Source organism: Nycticebus coucang, chromosome 14 (assembly GCF_027406575.1).
Source record: "Nycticebus coucang isolate mNycCou1 chromosome 14, mNycCou1.pri, whole genome shotgun sequence".
NCBI lineage: Eukaryota > Metazoa > Chordata > Mammalia > Primates > Lorisidae > Nycticebus > Nycticebus coucang.
Window position 1 is genome coordinate 2,697,978 of NC_069793.1, and position 17,513 is coordinate 2,715,490.

The following is a 17,513-nucleotide window of genomic DNA, read 5'->3' on the forward strand; positions in this document are numbered from 1 at the left end:
GTGCAGGGCCACAGCAGGGAGCCCAGGATGCCACCTGGCTTCACACACCTCAGGATCTCTCTTGAGGTTATGCCCAAGCCCATGCTGGGGACAGCACCTTCCTCTAGGTTCCTTGAAGTCTCAGGACCAGTGTCTGCCAAGCACTGCACACTTGCTCTGTTCAAATGCAACATCTGTGCCACCCACCACCCCCACGCCTAGCTCTCCATGCAGGGCCCCCTCCCTGAGGTTCTGGCTCCAGTGACAGCGCAGGCACAGCCGCCCAGGCCTCCCTCGGCCCCCACCCCGGTGCCAGGCCCACCTGTGCAGCTCCTGCTGGGCCTCACGGATGGAGAGGACAGCCTCATGAAGGGCCTGCAACTGTTGTGCTGCCTGCCTGCACCGAGGGCACGGGCTCCCGCTGCCTGGGTTGGCCCGGGTGGTGGGGGCACACAGGAGGGGAGGGGAGAAGCAAGGGTGAACTGCAGGTTCCAGGGGGCTGGCACATGGGTCACAGAGTCTGCCCAGCTCAGCCCCCACCCCAGTTCACAGGAAACCTGCTGGACCAAGCTAGAGGCCCAGAGAGATGGGGCATTGATAGGTGTTTCCGGAGAGAACCCCAGGCCCAGCTGGCCCCTGACTAGCCCTGGGAGACAGAAGTAGCCCAGGCATGGCCTGTTCCTATGGAGGCAGGGACTCAGGCAAGGAGAAAGTCAGAGAGACACAGGCTGTCCAGGGAGAGTGGAGGAGCAGACAGGTGGGTAGGACCAGAGGGGCAGGGGCAGGTAGACACCACCCAGGCTGCCTCACACAGACCCCACCAGCTGAGGGAGCCCAGGCCTGGGTCCAGCTCCTTCCTTTCCCACCTCCACCATGTCCTCATCACCCTCTGGGCTGCCCCCGGGCTCTGAGAGGGCAGAACCTGTTAGGATGGTCAGTGGGGCCAGAGGAGTCCCTGCCCAGAAGACTGCCCCTATCCCCCCAAAGGTGCCTCTCTGGCCCTTCCCATCTTGGAGAAGGGCTGAGGATGGGGTAGACCCTCCTGTCAGGTCAGAGTCCAAGGTGCCCACCAGACAGGGCTCAGAGCCAGGCCCAGGGAGGACTCACCTGGAACAAAGCCCCCATCCTGGTCCTCGTCTGAGAGCTCTGGGCAGGACTCAGGTGTGGAACCACTGCTCTCGGTGACCTGGCTATGGCCGGAGGGCTGGTCACTGGCCTTGCGGAATCGTCGGTCTGGGCCAGATCTCTGCAGAGAGATGGAGCTACTGTGGCTGGCAGCCACCTGAGCCCCACCAGGCCCTCAGGGACATGGTGGCATGCTCACGTCAGGGCAGCGCTAGAGAAGGCCACAGTTGGAGGATGTAGCTGCCCGCTGGGGAGCTGATTAGGTCAGTGTGAGTCTGGGGCCTTGGGCCCTCTGGGCCTGTTTCACTAGGTAACAAGGGGCTGCTGACCTCTCCACAGGGGCAAGGGTCTGCAAGGCAGTGTGGACGGGCCTTTCCTGTGCCTGTCATGGTCTTATGCTCAACAAATGCAGGGACAATGCCATGAGGGCCCTGGGTGGTCATAGCTCACACCACTGTATGAGCTGGAAGGTTCCACAGGAACTTGGGACAGCTAGGGCTTCCTCCACACTAAGGGGTCATCTCTGGAAGGAGCTACCAGCTCAGCCAGCGCTAATAAGTCCCTAGGAGTGTAGGTGTGGGCAAGGTGAAGCTCTTCCATTCAGCAGTAACTCAAATACACAGGAACCGCAGACATAAACTGACCCTCAGGGGTTGGGGCAGCAGTAGCAGAACTGGACTGTGGCCCAGTCCTGAGTGGCCCCACAAATCTCATGGTACCACAGGAACAGGTGTCCCTCAAAACCTGACTCTTGGCTAAGGCCACTTCCTCCCTCCATGGTCCTCCCTGGGGACTTCTTCCCACCCTCCCACCCTTTCTGAGCCCAAGATCTGTACAAAGGCTGGTTTTTCCTCTCCCTGCCGGGAAGGCCCCAAGGCTCAGTCTCCTCAGCAGTAAGATGAGCTGATGTGGCTACTACGTTAGAGGAGAGTGACTCTGGGGGCAAGGGGGCCAGCAGCCAGCAGTGCCTGACTCAGTACCCCATGTACAAGGTGACAGGAACCAGGCATCCTGCAAACCTAGGTGTCTTGGTGAGCAGGGAGGGGGAGAAGGAGGGCCCGGGGCCCAGGAGGGGAGGCAGCTGGCAAGGTTGTGGGTAGTACCACAACCCTGCAGCTGACAACAGGCTGGGCCAGGGTGCTGACCTCATGCCTGGGCTCCGGGCTGCCCTGGAAGGGGGTCTGGTGGGCCACGTCCTCCCGCCGTAGGGTCTGCAGGATCCCATCTTGCTCAAACTGCGCAATGTCCTTCTCGGGGTCCCAGGAGCTGCGGCTGGAGGGTCCAGAGGGCGTATGTCAGCAGAGATAGAGATCCTGAGGGGATGGGGCTGACCCAGCCAGCCCTCAGCCTCTCAGCAGTGGCTGGAGCTCCAGGACAGAGATCACTGCCCACCTGCCCCAGGCAGGGCCTGTGGTAGGGCTGGTGTGGAGCTACCTGACCCTCCCTCTCCCTCACTAGCTCCTCCAGGGCATGGGCACAGTGTGGGCAGGGAAGCCCCCTGTAGCCCTCCTCAGCCGGATAGGCCCACCCCACCTCCACAGCCCCCAGAGCTACCGCCTGCCCACACTAACTTCTCATATCTGTAGTGCCACTCCCTAGTGACAGGGTCCACGTGGAACAGCTGTGGCTTCCAGGGAGTGATGCTCTGCTGGCGCTCCCGGGTCCGCTGCCGCTGCGCCTCTTCTAGCACAAACTTCTCCTGCGTGGCCTTGTGCTGGTCACCTTCGTTGATGGCCCTGGTGACATGCTGCCAGAGCCTGCAGGCCCCCAGACCTACCCTGAGCTGGGGACTCAGGCAGCCCCGACTCCTAGGCAGCTTGGACGGAGGGCCCCTTGGCCCTGGACGGAGGCCTGACTGCCAGTGACAATGAGTTCACTGCCTTGTAGGTGTCCTGCCTCCCAGGGTGGTTTTTTCTCCAGGAGATGGTTTTTTCCTATGCTGAGCTCCCTCCTCTTGCCTTTAGGGGAACTCCTGGAGGTCACCTGCCACAGGGACATGCTCATGGTGCTGTTGCCACCCTGCCGATCTGCCTGCTGGCTGCAGCAGCAGCGCCCCTCGGGTGCCGGGCAGCCTCACCTCTCGGACTCCAGCTCCGTTTGCTCCTCTAGCAGCACCGTGTACCGCTTCAGTCTCCGCCCGCGGGCCGCCCTGTCTGGGGTCCAAAAGAGCTCAGGGCTGCTGCTTCCCTCCTCCTTGATGAAAACGTCACTGTCCTGCCCAGACAGCCAGCCAGAGTCAGAGGTGCCAGCCAGGTGAAGACTGTCTGGCCACACTTGCCCTGAGGGACGGCCTCTTACCCAGTGTCCAGTGAGACTTGCCAAGACGTCGTCCCCCGACATGATCTTCCCTGAGATTTGGTTGATGCTTGTGCTACTACCGAAGAAAGGCTGCAGGGCCACCCAGGATAGAGGCCAGTGAGTGGCTAGGCCCCTTCCAGAGGACATCCTCAGGGGACACGGAGCTGTCACTCTCACGGGGTGCCCCAGGAACCTGCCTGGGGCAGGACTCGATGCTGGAGGAGGCCACAGGCCCCAGAAGAAGGGGCCTGGGGCCCTCCTGGTTCTGCTATGTGGCCTCAGGTAGCCCCTTCTCTTTTGGGGGACCTTCAGTACCCACAGGATACTAAGAGCTGCTCCCTGTGTGACCTGTTTCGGGACCTTTCCTGGAGTGTGACAGCATGGCAGGAGAATCCCTAGGCCCTCGTCCCTTCCTTGGCTGAGCTCTGGGCCTTGCCCCCACCCAGCTGCAGCCAGCACTACCTTGAGCTTGAAGTCCAGCTCCACTTGGAAGTTGTTGTTTGCACACTTGATGGTCACTTTCCCACCCAGCTCCATGGTCATTGTGCCGTACAAGATTCCTGAAATGCAGCTAGTGTCAGGGGTCGGGCCACTCTGATCCTGCCAAGCCCCAGGCCCTGCTGAGCCCTGACTAAGCAGCACGAACCCACAGGAGGCCTGTGTCAGACCCCAGGAGGGTGAGAGGAGAGAGTGGAGAAGACAGGACCCCTGGGAGCAGAGCCACATGTGGGGGAGCACAGGCTGGAAGAAGCCTGGGCCCTTGGTGACTATCTTGCCCATAAGGGGTTCTCTGTCCTTGCTGGGGCCTTTGCTCATGCCCAGAAGTCACCCCCATCCTTTGCCCCTCTTCCAGGCATCCCTCAACTCTGCAGTTCCTGCTCTAACGTCACCTCCTAAGGGCAGGCGTCTTCCCCACTGCTGCATCCCTGGACAGCACCTCACACAGAGTGGGCACTAGCACCCAGGATGGCACTCGGCATATTTAAAAAATTAATCCATCTTCTGTTCAACGAATGAAGAAAAGAATGAATCTGCCACTCTTGGCTGTTAAAGAAGCCACCCTGACCACCAAACCAAAACATTTCCACACCTTTTAAAAATGGCAAGAAAGAAGACAAGCTGTTTGGAATAGCAAAGGCTGGAAACCCCCAGCATCTCCCTGTAGGGGGCTGGCTAGACACACCTCGGCCTGTGCATGTGACAGAAAATCAAGCAGCTTAGAAGGAGCAGGTGAGGACGTGGGGCGGGCATCTGCGCTGTGAGAGGGTCTCCAGGCTCATGCTGATGTGGGGGGGCCAGCTCCACACAGCATGGGCTCTGTTCCTCCATAGGGCTCAGCAGTCCCAGAGACCTGGCACTTTGACTATACATAGATTTGTAGTTGTGCCTTTGGAACCAGGAAGACAGTTTAATTATTGACAAATTATAATTATAAAAAAATGTAAAGAGCACTTCCTAGAAATCAAAAGTAAAATGAAATAAAAACTCTGAATCAGGTATTAGCTGGTGGTGTAATCTCAAAGGAGACTGAGTCCCGATGACTAAAAATGCCAGTGGTACAAACTCAGAACAGAAACAGCCACACAAACCCTGTTGTTGTTGTGTGTGGCTCGCAGGGCTGGCTGTGAGGTCTAGACTGACACGTGTGTGATGTGAGGTATGAACAAAAGTCACCATGCCTGTGATGCTGAAAACTGGGCCTTCTGGCCTGGGAGGGAACTAAAGATTCAGATGTCAGGTCAACAGGATTGCCAAGATGCTCCCATCCTGACTCTGGATTAGGAATGCAAACACGAACTTGTGATCTGTTTTTTTTTTTTTTTTTTGTAGAGACAGAGTCTCACTGTACCGCCCTCAGGTAGAGTGCCGTGGCGTCACACGGCTCACAGCAACCTCTAACTCTCGGGCTTACGCGATTCTCCTGCCTCAGCCTCCCGAGCAGCTGGGACTACAGGCGCCCACCACAACGCCCGGCTATTTTTTTTGTTGTTGTTGTTGCAGTTTGGCCGGGGCCGGGTTTGAACCCGCCACCCTTGGCATATGGGGCCGGCGCCCTACTCACTGAGCCACAGGCGTGTTTTACACTCACACAGAAAAGACTTCTACGTTCAGCTCACTGGAAAGTCTCAGAATCAATGACCAAACCACCCATAAGAACAGATCTGGAGGTGGATGGTGGTAATGGCTACACAGCGTCATGAATGCATTTAATACCACTAAACTGTCCACTTAAAAATGATGAAGATGGTCAATCTTATTATGTGTATGTTACCACAACTAAAAAGTAGACAAAAAGGGAAACAGATCTGCCCTCCAGCTGTGGTCTTTAAATCTTCCTACAAGAAGGAACCTGGGGCTTCCTGGAGAAAGGGCTAAGTGGGGTCCAGCACAGCAAGCACCCAAGGTGCTCATGTGGTCACACCAGCAGGAAGGAGGCAAAGTGGCCAGATGTGTAGAAGGGCCCAGAAGCCAACCGTGACTCCCACTGGCCAAGGTGGGACAATGCATTGGTGAGGATGATAACTGGAATGACTAGAAACCACAAATACGTTCTCAGCAAATGACACCCAACAATAATGACTGTCAAGACCATCGCCTTTGATGGACAGCAGGGTAAAGACTCATTTAGAAAAAATTTGGCATTGATCCTAAAACCAACTGAACCTACTGGGTAACCACATAACAGACCAAGGGAACTTTCTCTTTATTTATTTATTTATTTTTTTTGCTGAGACAGCGTTCACTCTGTCTCCCTTGGTAGAGTGTTGTGGAGTCACAGCTCACAGCAACCTCAAACTCTTGAGCTCAAGTGATCTTCCTGCCTCCATCTCTTAAGTAGCTGAGACTGTAGGCTCCTGCCACAACACCCTGCTATGTTTAGAGACGGGGTCTCACTCTTGCTCAGGCTGGTCTCAATCTCCTGAGCTCAAGGGATCCACTTGCCTCAACCTCTCAGAGTGCTGGGATTACAGGCGTGAGCCACCATATGCCTGGACAGAAGTTTTTCTTTAGAGAAGCCTCCCGCTGGGAAGTCATGGTGTATGGTACACCTCTTGGGGGTGGGACATAATTATAAGAGGGACTTTATCTAACAAATGCAATCAGTGTAACCTAATTCTTTGTACCTTCGATGAATCCCAAACAATAAAAAAAGGAAAAAGTAGAAGGCCGGTTGCAGCAGCTCACACCTATGATCCTAGCACTCTGGGAGGCTGAGGCGGGTAGATTGCCTGAGCTCATGGGTTCGAGACCAGCCTGAGCAAGAGTGAGACCCCCTCTCTAAAAATAGGCATTGTGGCGGGTGCCTGTAGTTCCAGCTACTTGGGAAGCGGAGGCAAGCGGGCTCAAACTTGAGCCCAAGAGTTTGAGGTTGCTGTGAGGTATGATGCCACAGCACTCTACCCAAGGTGACAAAGTGAGACAAAAAAACAAACAAAAAGGATGTCACCACCTTGCCATGTCTCATAAATTAACACCTCCAGGTACTGAGAATCAATGTCCACTAGCATCACAAAGGACAATGGCACCTCCCTGCTGTGGGCAGACATGGAGCTGCGCTGAGCATCTATAGAGCAAGTCAGTTCAGTTTATAGGAAATACCCAGGACAGAGGGACACAGCCACTAAGATCCAGCCTGGACCAACTGCGAGAAAATGCAAGGGGAACAGCAGTGGAGGAGACACCAAGGAAAGCACAGAGCGAGCCTGAGGCGGAACCCCACTCAGACAGGTGAGCTGTGCTGCATGTGCCCCGCAGCACGCTAGCACGTGGCCATCAGGGGACTCTCAGCAGACTCAATCTCTGGTGTGAAGGAGAAAGCCTCAATTTCTCATTTTCTGTGTATGATGATAGCATCCTGGTGGTTTTGATGATAAAGGGAAATCCTTATCTTGGAGTGATACACGATAAAATTTATAGACAACAAGACACAATGTCTCAGATTAACTTCCAATTAATCAGAGGGAGAGTGAGTAGGGGTCACAGGAAATGTGACAGGTGGCTTGCCCTGCTGTGGGTACAGGACTGCATTTTTTTGTTGTTGTTGTTGAGACACAGTTCTACCCTATGCCCTGAGCAGAGTGCAATGGCATCGTAGCTCACTGCAACCTCAGACTTGGGCTGTGGGCATCCTGCTGCCTCAGCCTCCGAAGCTGCTGGGATTACGGGTGCTTGCCGTGGCGCCCAGCTGGGTTTTTCCATTTTTTTCCAGGAGTCAGGGTCTCATTCTTGCTCAGACAAGCCTCGAACTCCTGAGCTCAAGCAATCCTCCCTCCTCAGCCTCCCACGGTGCTGGGAATACAGGCGTGAGCCACTGTGCCCAACTAGGACTGCACTTTTATATCTGTTTGAAGGTGGCCATGATAACAGGTCAAAAAAATACATAATGTTCTTGGTTTTTTTACTCGGTCACCCTTGGTAGAATGCCGTGGCATCACAGCTCACAGCAATCTCAAACTCTTGGGCTTAAGCAATCCTAATGCCTCAGCCTCCTAAGTAGCTGGGACTACAGGTGCCCACCACAATGCCTGGCTATTTTTAGAGACGGGGGTCTCCCTCTTGCTCAGGTTGGTCTCGAACTCCTGACCTTATGTAATGTCTTTTAAATGCATGGCTGAGCGAGTATGAGTACAAGAAAGTAAGGGAAATCCCCCAGAGGAGAAAACGAGCAAAGAGACATCCAGAAAGAGGTAGAGGAGGGAGGGAGGCAGGAGGAGGCGGGGGGGAGAATTTGTTGAGCTAAGATCTTGGTTTCTGAGGTTCCCATGGGGAGCGGTAACAGGCTCTAGGGCCAGAGTACTCAGGACAATTTGTCTGGGGACGTCTTCACAGAACCGGGGCTCTCCCCCAGCTGTGCCTTGGCAGGGGAGGAGCTGCAGGAGCTCCACTCAGTGTGGAAGGAGAGTGGAGGAAACGTTTGGATTGGCCTGGGCTCTAGGGGTTAAAAATGAAGACGAAACTCTTTGTGAATGTGTAAGTTGAGTTCGAGATTCACACATTTTCTATGAGAGCCCAGAAAATCTCCCAGCAAAATCAGAATCTCAGAGTTTTACTACATAGAGTCACTCAGCATCTGCTAAGGGACCTCTGTGGCGGGTGGGGAGACAGCAGCACACAAGTTAGAATCCCAGAATATGAGAATTACTAGAGAGAGAGAAGACGGAAAACAATTGTGTTTGTAACGTTCAAAGATTTATAAGAAGGAATTGCAAATGGGATGGGGGAACAAGGTACAGGTACTGAAGAGCAGGCAGGTTTGAAATGGAAGCAAGCAGAATGTGTAGGGAAACTAAATGTCAAGACAGAAACTTGGTGTGGGAGTCAAACATCAGGTGCATTAAAGATAGATCTAAAGAGGCTTGGTGCCCGCAGCACAGTGGTTATGGTGCCAGCCACATACCCCAAGGCTGGCGGGTTCGAACCCAGCCTGGGCCTGCTTAACAACAACAACTGCAACAACAACAAAAAAAATAGCTGGGCGTTGTGGCGAGTGCCTGTAGTCCCAGCTACTGGGGAGGCTGAGGCAAGAGGATCACTTGAGCTATGAGCCGTGATGCCACAGCATTCTACTGAGGGGGACATAGTTAGACTCTCAAAAAAAAAAAAAAAGAAATCATCTTGAACTCAGAGAAATAAAAGATACGCTGGGAACACTGCCAGATACAGAGCTGGGAAGGAGACAGTGTAGCAAGCATCTCATTGAAATTCTAGAAAACATGGAGAAATTAGGAATGAATTAGTATTTTAAAAAATGGCTTTGAACTCAATGGTAAGGAAAACAAATAATGGCTACAGGAGTTTGCAGCTGCACAAGCTATGACCATGCCAGTGCACTCCAGCCTGGGTGACAGCACCCTATGTTGTCTCAAAAAACGAACAAATAGAATAATGGCTACAAATTGCCAGACTCGAATTTCTAGGCCCAAATTTCCAGACCAAAGCCATGAAACCTCAGATTCAGGGAGATAAAACAGACAAATAAAAGCCCTCAATCATGAAAAAGAAAAAAAAAAAGCAGAGCTTTCAAGCTACAAAAAGAGGAAAATTTTAAATGCACATTACAAGTGAAAGGAACCGACCTGAAAAGGCCGTGTACTACGTGACCCCCAAGACACGATCTTCTGGAAAAGGCAAAGCTATGGCGACAGTAAAAGGATCAGTGGTTGCCAGGGCTCAACGGTGGGTGGGATGAGCGAGTATCTATTCCTGTCTAATCACAAGAGATTTGACACTCTCAAACTCTTGGGCTCAAGCAATCCTTTAGCCTTGGCCTCCCACGCAGCTGGGACTATAGGCGTCCCCCACAACGCCTGGCTATTTTTAGAGACAGGGTCTCCCTCTTGCTCAGACTGGTCTCAAACGCCTGAGCTCAGGCAATCTGCTCACCTTGGCCTCCCAGCGTGCTGGGATTACAGGTGTCAGCCACCGTGTCCAGCCCATAATGAGATTTTTAGGGCAGTGAAACAATTTTGTATGACACTGCAAAGGTGGGTGATGTCAATATATATTTGTCAAAATCCATAGAATGTATAGACAAGAGTGAGCCCCACTGTGCACTGTGGGCTCCAGTTAACAATACCATATCAACACTGTACCAGCAACTGTGCAGTGAGCCACAGTTCACAGGAGAGAACGCAGGGAACCTGCATGGGGGTGTGGGGACTGTGCACTCCCTGTGCAATTTCTCTGTAAACATAAAACTGCTCTAAGAAATAGTCTATGAATTAGAAAGTAAAGAAGAAATCTAGGGCGGCGCCTGTGGCTCAGTCAGTAAGGTGCCGGCCCCATATACCGAGGGTGGCGGGTTCAAACCCGGCCCCAGCTGAACTGCAACCAAAAAATAGCTGGGCGTTGTGGCGGGCGCCTGTGGTCCCAGCTACTCGGGCAACTGAGGCAAGAGAATCACCTAAGCCCAGGAGTTGGAGGTTGCTGTGAGCTGTGTGATGCCACGGCACTCTACCGAGGGCCATAAAGTGAGACTCTGTCTCTACAAACAAACAAACAAAAAAAAGAAAGTAAAGAAGAAATCTAAACCTTGACACCCTATAGTAGGCTGGTAGAGCACCAAAGACAAAGAGACTAGCTTATAAGTAGCTACAGAGAAAAGCAGATTTGCAGCAAATAGGCTGACAGCTGAGTGGTCACCAATGCCAAGGAAGCCAGAAGGCAAAAGGAGGTGTGTCCAGAGGGGAGGAAAACAGCTATCTGCCTGGAATAGAGGTAGAATAAAGGTTCCTTTAAACAACTGCAAACCAAAGGTTTTAGCACCTTTAGCACCCAGAGCTCTATGAGTGGCTGGCCCGGCTCTCACCTTTGCAGTGGGCGTAGGGCATGGTGAGGGTGTAATCCTCCTCGCGGTTCAGGAAGGTGAGGGTCGCTTTGCCGTCCAGCAGAGCGGACAGTGAGTTCCCTGCAGAGACAGTGAAGTCACAGGGTCTGAGCTACTTCCAGCTGTGTGACTGGTTGAGTCCCTTAACCCTACTGATCCTTGGGATTCTGTAAAACCTTGGCCAGTGTGCACGTGGCATCTGTTCAGAGAAGTTATTTAACTTTTCATGTCTTAATGGTTTATTTCGATTATTAAACCAGAGATTCTGAGGGTAGGGGCTACCAACCTTTCTGAAAAGCCTGAGCCCCTCTGGGACTATAAATACCCCTGTTGAGGGGGTGCACCCACTCTGGGTTGAAAATCATATGCATTGCTGGTGAGGGATATGGGGAGGAGGCAAATGGGCTGAGCCCATGGGCAGATGCCACCTATTACCCCCTCTGCAGACAGAGGTGTTCTCCATACACCCCACAGACAGCTGAGCACACAGGGTGGCTCAGCACACACCTGTCCACAGATGACAGTAACAAAAGTATGCCTGATGGGAAAAAGTAGAAATGGACATTTTCCGAGCTACCACACCTGCCAGCCCCAGAGCAGCACTGTCCAACAGAACTTTCTGCAAAGATAGGCATGTTATATCTTGCCTGTTCCACTTGGGGGCACCGGGCACGTATGGCCTCTGAGTCTGAGTGATGGGTACCCTGCAACTGAGGGGCTGCATCTTAGGTTTTATTTCATCTTAAGTCACTTTAAATAGCCATATGGGCCAGAAGCTACTGACCAGACCTCTTGGCTCTAGTCTTCCCTGTTTACAGTATCCCTACAAACAGTGCCCACTCTCCGCTAGGGGTGCTGGGTTCGGGACTGGCCCTGCCAATGCCAGAATCTGAGCACTGTTATCACCTACATAGCCTCTGACTGGGCAGGGACATGCACACAGCCACCACTTGAGGTCTGGGTGTCCTGAGGGTGAGGGTCTCACCATAGAACTTGGACTTGGCTGTGATGCTGCCACTGATGCAGAAGCCATCCTTCCGGTTGCTGACGTGGAAGGCAGACACAGGCGGGTGGTGGGACACCTGTGTGCGGAGAGGGGACTCTGGAAATGGCCCCAGGTGAGCACCCTGAGGGAGGCAAGGGCCTGGGCTGCCTGATGCCCCCTCAATCCACATCCTGCCCAGTCTCAGGCCTGGGTGAGGACACCCCCCCGCCCCGGCTTTTGCTCCTGATGCTCAGGGAAGCTGAGCCTGAGACTTCCAGTTCTTAAATCAGCCCAGAGTGCCCCTTGGGAAAGGGTTGTACCATCCCTCTTCCTAGGGAGACACTGCCTGCTGCCACAGGTGCTGGGCTGTGTCCATACCTTCCAGGAGATCCCCACTGGCAGCAGATGGGTCCAGAGGCCTCCTCATGGGCAGGCCTCTGAGAAATGTGCTCTTGGGGTCACCTGCCTTGCCAGGCACAGCATCCCCCTTTGCCAGGCTGACCCACATCCAGCCTGGGCAGTGGGGGCTCTTGCCTGCTCTGCTATGTAGAATGTGTGGCTGTTGGTCTGGGGGTGGAACCAGCAGCAGCGGAAGGTCTCCCCCAGGATGGGGTTGTAGGGCTTCTTGATTCCCTGCAGGCAATGAACAGAAACCTGTTGGAGCTGAAGGGAGGGGCTCACTGTGCAGGGCCCAGCCACGGATGCCGTGTGGGTGTCATGGACTATGGGACGGCGTGTGGCGGCTGCGTGTACCCTGGTCTCCAGAAGGGATGACCTGGTTTGCTCCCAGCAGCTAGGAATAGCACCACCCCACTTCTGCTTTGGGGAGACTATGCTTTGCAGGTGGTTTACATTCTGGGGGCACCTCAGGGCATCCTGTCCACTTCTCGGCTCAGAGGGGGACATGATGCCCCAGCCAGGTCATGCTGTCCCCAGACTCTGGGTGCAGCCCACACACATCCTGCTGAAAGTGACCTGCGGAAGGCACCATGCTGTCAGGAGACCCAGCACCACTGGTAGCCTGCTGTGTGACTTGGGATGTTCCTTCCCTCCCTGAGCCTCGATTTCCCCAGCTGCACAATGAAGAGGTAGAACCAGAATGGTGGTTTTCAAACTTGTGTCCCATGGAAACCCAGGGCTCAGCAGTGGGGTAAAGGGAGTGGGTGGGCTGGAGGCCCTGCCCCCTCACCACAACCAGAGCAGCCCCAGCCCTGCTGTTATCTGAGTCTGGGGTTTCGGGTTCTAAAAATGGGTTCTATCACTAAAAACTGAAAACTACAGGTCCCTAAGGCATCATAAGGTTCAGGAAAGACAGTGCCATTCCTGGCACCATCCTGTGAGGGAGTGTCTCTGACAAGCCTGAGGCTGCCCTCTTAGGGGTGGGGAACGGCCTGGCTTGGGCCTTTCAGGGAACCAGGGCCACCTGTGGGGTCTGGTCTGAGCTGCCCAGGAGCCCCTCTCTGGGAGTTAGGGCCCACTGCGGGATGAGAAGATCCTTCAAGGCTGGGGAGGCGGCGATGCCAGGGGACAGGGGCTGAACAGGCTGACCCCCACAGCCAATACTTCTTACCTTGGGCTTCTTATAGAAGCCGGACAGGTACCAGCGCAGCACAAGCTTCATGCGGCGGTAGGCATCATCCTCCGCTGCGGCCCTGCGACCCGGGAGAGCTCTGAGCCTTCCTTCCCTCTTCCTTAGCCCCTTCTACATCCAACCTCCACCCACTCAGCTTGAAGCAGGCCACCAGGCCTGGATATGCTGGACACTCCTGGCCCCCCAAGGGCTTTTTCCAGGGAAGTGGGTTCTCCTAAAGTGCCAGGGCTGCTCCCGTGCTGGGGTAGAGAGACTGTTGGCTCAGAGTTGCCGCCCCAGGAAGCCCTCCATGCTTCTTCCTCCGCCCCTTTCCTGCCTCTGAAGCCCACCTGTCCAACCTGAGGGCACAGGGCCCGGGGTGCGTTGACTCCATGCCACCACCAATGGCCATGGCCCTCAGAATTGCCCCATCACTCTCCTCCTTACCAGCTCCTCTCAGCCTGCTCTTTGGGGACAGGGCCTTCTGGGAGGCCAAAGCCACAGGGACAGTGGAGAAAGGCTCCATGGGCAGGCAGGGCTGCGGGGCCCAGTCCCCGCTGGCATGGTGCTCACCTGGAGAGCAGGTCAGCGTGGTAATAGTAATCAGAGAGCTTGTTGAGGAAGGAGCGTGGCTCCAGCACAAAGGTGGGCAGCACCACGCGGGACAGGTCCATGCCCGGCCGCAGCTGCTTCAGCAGGACCCATATGAGACTCTTGTGCTCCTCCGACACCGTCTCCACCTGCGATGCCTCACCCAGCTGCACAGAGGGGCTGCAGTCAGGCCTTGACCAAGCAAGGTGGGTAGGACAGCAGCAGCTGCTCTGGCTGGAGGCAGCCTGGGGAGTGATGGCACCTGCCAGCTTCAGTTGTAGACCCCTGGCCTGGCCGTGGGCTCCTGCACCCACCTGAGCTGCATCTGACCTGACTCTTCCCCACCCAGGGCCCTGCCCCCTCTGTTCGCCAGCCCCTCTGAGTCCAAGTGGGGCCTCCCGAAACGTGGCTGCTGAAACCCATCTGGGGACTTTGTGTGACTCCGGGCCTGGCGTTCAGGGGGCTCCAAATGATCTGGAGATGCAGATGGTGGCCTGCCCTTCTGTTTTTTTAAAAAACATTATTACTATTTCCAAATTTCTTTTCTTTCTTTCTCTACTTTATTGGGGGTATGATTAGGACACATGAAGTTGTAGATATCAAATGTACACAACTTCCTGAGGTTGGAAGTAAGTGCAGGTTATAGATCAATGCTGTAACCTTGCCCATCATCTCCACAAGTCCCTGCTTCCTGTAGAAAGCCTCCCTCATTTGCTAGAAGTTGAATGGCGGCCTGGACCCCCTCCTTCCTGAGACATCCCTTTTCTTGCTGTACATCCACTTTTCAACAGCCCCAGGGCACACAAGGCAACATTGGACCTGCCCCCTTCACAGAAGGGACAAGTGACTTGCCCAAGGTTACACAGCTGATGTGGACTGGGACAATCTGTACTCTTAGCCCAATGGCAGCTGCCCTGGGAGGCAGCAGGATGGGGTGCCAACAGCAGGCCCTGCCTCAGGGTCCGGCTCCATCCTGCTGGGCTGCCTTAGGCAAGTTGTTCTGCCCCTCTGTGCATGCCTAGCTGTGGACTAGTCCTGTGACATTGGTCTAGCGAATTTCCCCCCTAGGGTCAGGGAACTCTCAGGTGTGCCTACGTTAATCCCTTAAGCTGTGGCTCCCTGGCCTCAATTTCCAGGCCAGCTCTGGGGTTCTCATGGGGAGCAGCACTGGCAGGAATCCCTTCACCCCCCTCCTCATACAGTGTACCACCACTGCTCACCCTGCCCTGACTCTCGGTGGCCCTGGGACCTTGCGTTCCTCCCACCTCCGGCTCCTCTGCCACCTGTGCTCAGCCTCCGAAGCCTGGGGTGTCAGCCCTGACACCCAGACCTCTGCCTGAGCCCCAGACTCACGGGCAGCGGCATCTCCCCTGTCCTTGGCCTGCCCTGCCTGGCTCATAACGGCATCTCGCAGGGACCTGCATGATCCAACCCCCTAAGTACTCTGAATCCATCCACTTTCCCTTCTCCGTCATGCTGGGGGTCTAAGTAGCTTCCTCCTAACAACAGCTCCTCCCTACAGAGCTAGGTGTCTGCATCAACCCCTCTGCCTAACCTCCCTTTCCCGCACACGCAGCACTGGTTGCCCTGTGAAGATAGCAGCTGAACAGCCAGAGTGGCCTGGCATCCACAGGGATGAGTGGTGTCCTTCTGAACAGGCAGGGCACCAGGCAAGACCACTCCATGACTCCGGTGGAGCAAGAAGCAGACAAGACGCTGTCCCAAGTGACAAGGACCCAAATCCCCTTTTCTTGCTCAAACCAGGGGCTGTCTCTTCTCCACCAAGGACAGCCTGAGCCTTGCTCCTTTCATCCCACCTCTTGAATGGGAAGGACAAGATTCTAGGTTGCAGAGCCCCCAGTGGCTGACAGCACCCAATCCAGAGCAAAGTCCACTTCTCAGCCCACCCCTGCTCTCCCAGTGCAGCCCAGTGTACGTCCTTCCAGAGAAGTCCTTGTGCAGTGAGCCAGCCACCTTGGCTGCAGGTCTACAGCTGTGCCCTGCGTGGGGCAGCTACTCTGGCCTGTTGTGGGCCCTGGCCCACGCACCTCCCTGTGACTCCCTGACCTCTTCTGTTTGTGGGGCTGTGGTATTTCCTGCTGGCATCTGAGACACACAGGGCCCAGTTCTGTCTCCCCCACACTCAGGACAGTGCCAGGTGTATGCAGGTGCCCAGTCAGCCTCTGTACTCCTCCCATAAGCTGATCACCTTCCTGAGCCCCCGTTCTCCCCTCAGCATGTTACAGCCTGCAGGAGGCACCCATAGTAGTGAACTCCTGCGCCATCCCAGAACCCCAGGCCAGATAGCCAGTAGGCGTCTGGCCAGCGTGGGACAGACAAAGAGACCCCCCTGTAGGACTTGGCATTGTTACCTCTGCATCTGAAATGAGGGGCAGAGGTGAGGGGCTGATTGGAGCGCCGGGTGGGGGGCTCTCACCTCCCCGAGCTCCTCGTGGGCCTGCTCCACATAGGTGGTCCCTCTGTGCCCAGGGGCCCCGGAGGTCTCCGACTGGTCGCTCCCACTCTCGGTCTTCCGGCTGTGATCTTGGGTCTCAGTGTCTGACTCCTCGGGGTTCTCTCGCTCCGACCTGTCTGAGAACGCGTCATTCTCCAGGGATACCCCATTCAATCTGGAAGGTGGACGGCATCGTGGTCTGAGGTCCGGGCAGCCCAGGCAGGCTGGGCACTTCATGCACATTCCTGCACTTAAGACTCTTGACAGCCTGCCTGTGACACTATTGGCCCCTTTTATTGGCAAGGCAACCAAGGCCACAGCAGTGAACAAGTCACCCCGCCAGCCTGCAGCCTGTGGGGCCTGGGGCTGCCCTCTGCCCCCCCCCACCCCGAGACCCTGGGAGGCAGAGCCACCCCTGCCCCACTCACGGGAATAGGTCCTGGTCTGGGTGGACAGCAGCCGAGGAGGGCAGTCCATAGAGTGATGAGGGCGATGCATCTGGCGAGGACCCTGGCTCCCCGTCGCAGCCCTGCTTACAGGCGCTCAGTCGCAGTAGACTGGAGCAGCGGAGTGCCAGCTCTAGGGCGTCCAGCCAGCAGCGGCCTGGGGGGGACAAGGGGTGAGCCAACCCCTGTCCCAGGGGTCCCATCTCCAGAGGGCTACCAGGAAAACCCTGCTGACTCCGGCCCTCACAGATCCCACCCTCTACCCCACCAGGGAGACCCCTCCCTTCCTCACCCCCATCCATCTAGGAGTCCACAGGGAGCAGACATCAGGAACCCTGTGTGGACCAAGGACTTTTCGAGCAGGCCCTGACAGGGGTCAGTCACCGCGGAGGAGGTGGCCCTGCGGGGGCCTCAGAGGATCCTCACAGCACAGCTTCATCCACCTGGGTTGCCATGTTACTCACAAACGCCAGGATACTAAGTGACCTCTCTAGGTCTCAAGCCCGGAAGACTGAGAGCCTGCCTCCCACCCAGACAGCTGGCCCACAGGTCCCTGCATGTGCAGTCCATGCCCGAGGCCCCTGTTGGCCCAGAGCTCAGGGCAAGAGAGTGGGCAGAAGAGGCACCTCCCACACCAAGAGGAGAGGCAGCTCCTAGCTGTGTGGACAGAGGTTGGGGGGGCGATCAACAGAGCTGGACACCTGGAACTCCTGCCCTTGGCTCCTGCTCTGCTGCCA

General features: G+C 55.5%; 1 protein-coding gene across 5 annotated transcripts in view; it reads right to left on the minus strand.

Moving 5' to 3' along the window:
- OSBPL5 (oxysterol binding protein like 5) overlaps positions 1–17,513 on the minus strand; it is a 70,935-nt gene that overhangs the window by 3,981 nt on the left and 49,441 nt on the right. For 4 of the 5 annotated variants that reach the window (XM_053561051.1, XM_053561047.1, XM_053561049.1 and 1 more), the window contains 15 exons: positions 16,759–16,933; positions 16,313–16,505; positions 13,858–14,042; positions 13,285–13,366; positions 12,249–12,347; positions 11,715–11,811; positions 10,712–10,810; positions 3,865–3,962; positions 3,403–3,492; positions 3,182–3,318; positions 2,676–2,861; positions 2,250–2,376; positions 1,087–1,225; positions 302–404; positions 49–156 (listed from right to left, as the gene is read on the minus strand). In XM_053561051.1, the coding sequence (XP_053417026.1) occupies positions 49–156; positions 302–404; positions 1,087–1,225; positions 2,250–2,376; positions 2,676–2,861; positions 3,182–3,318; positions 3,403–3,492; positions 3,865–3,962; positions 10,712–10,810; positions 11,715–11,811; positions 12,249–12,347; positions 13,285–13,366; positions 13,858–14,042; positions 16,313–16,505; positions 16,759–16,933 (1,918 nt within the window). The remainder of the gene's footprint in view (positions 1–48; positions 157–301; positions 405–1,086; positions 1,226–2,249; positions 2,377–2,675; positions 2,862–3,181; positions 3,319–3,402; positions 3,493–3,864; positions 3,963–10,711; positions 10,811–11,714; positions 11,812–12,248; positions 12,348–13,284; positions 13,367–13,857; positions 14,043–16,312; positions 16,506–16,758; positions 16,934–17,513) is intronic. The other variant, XM_053561050.1, reaches the window with a different exon arrangement.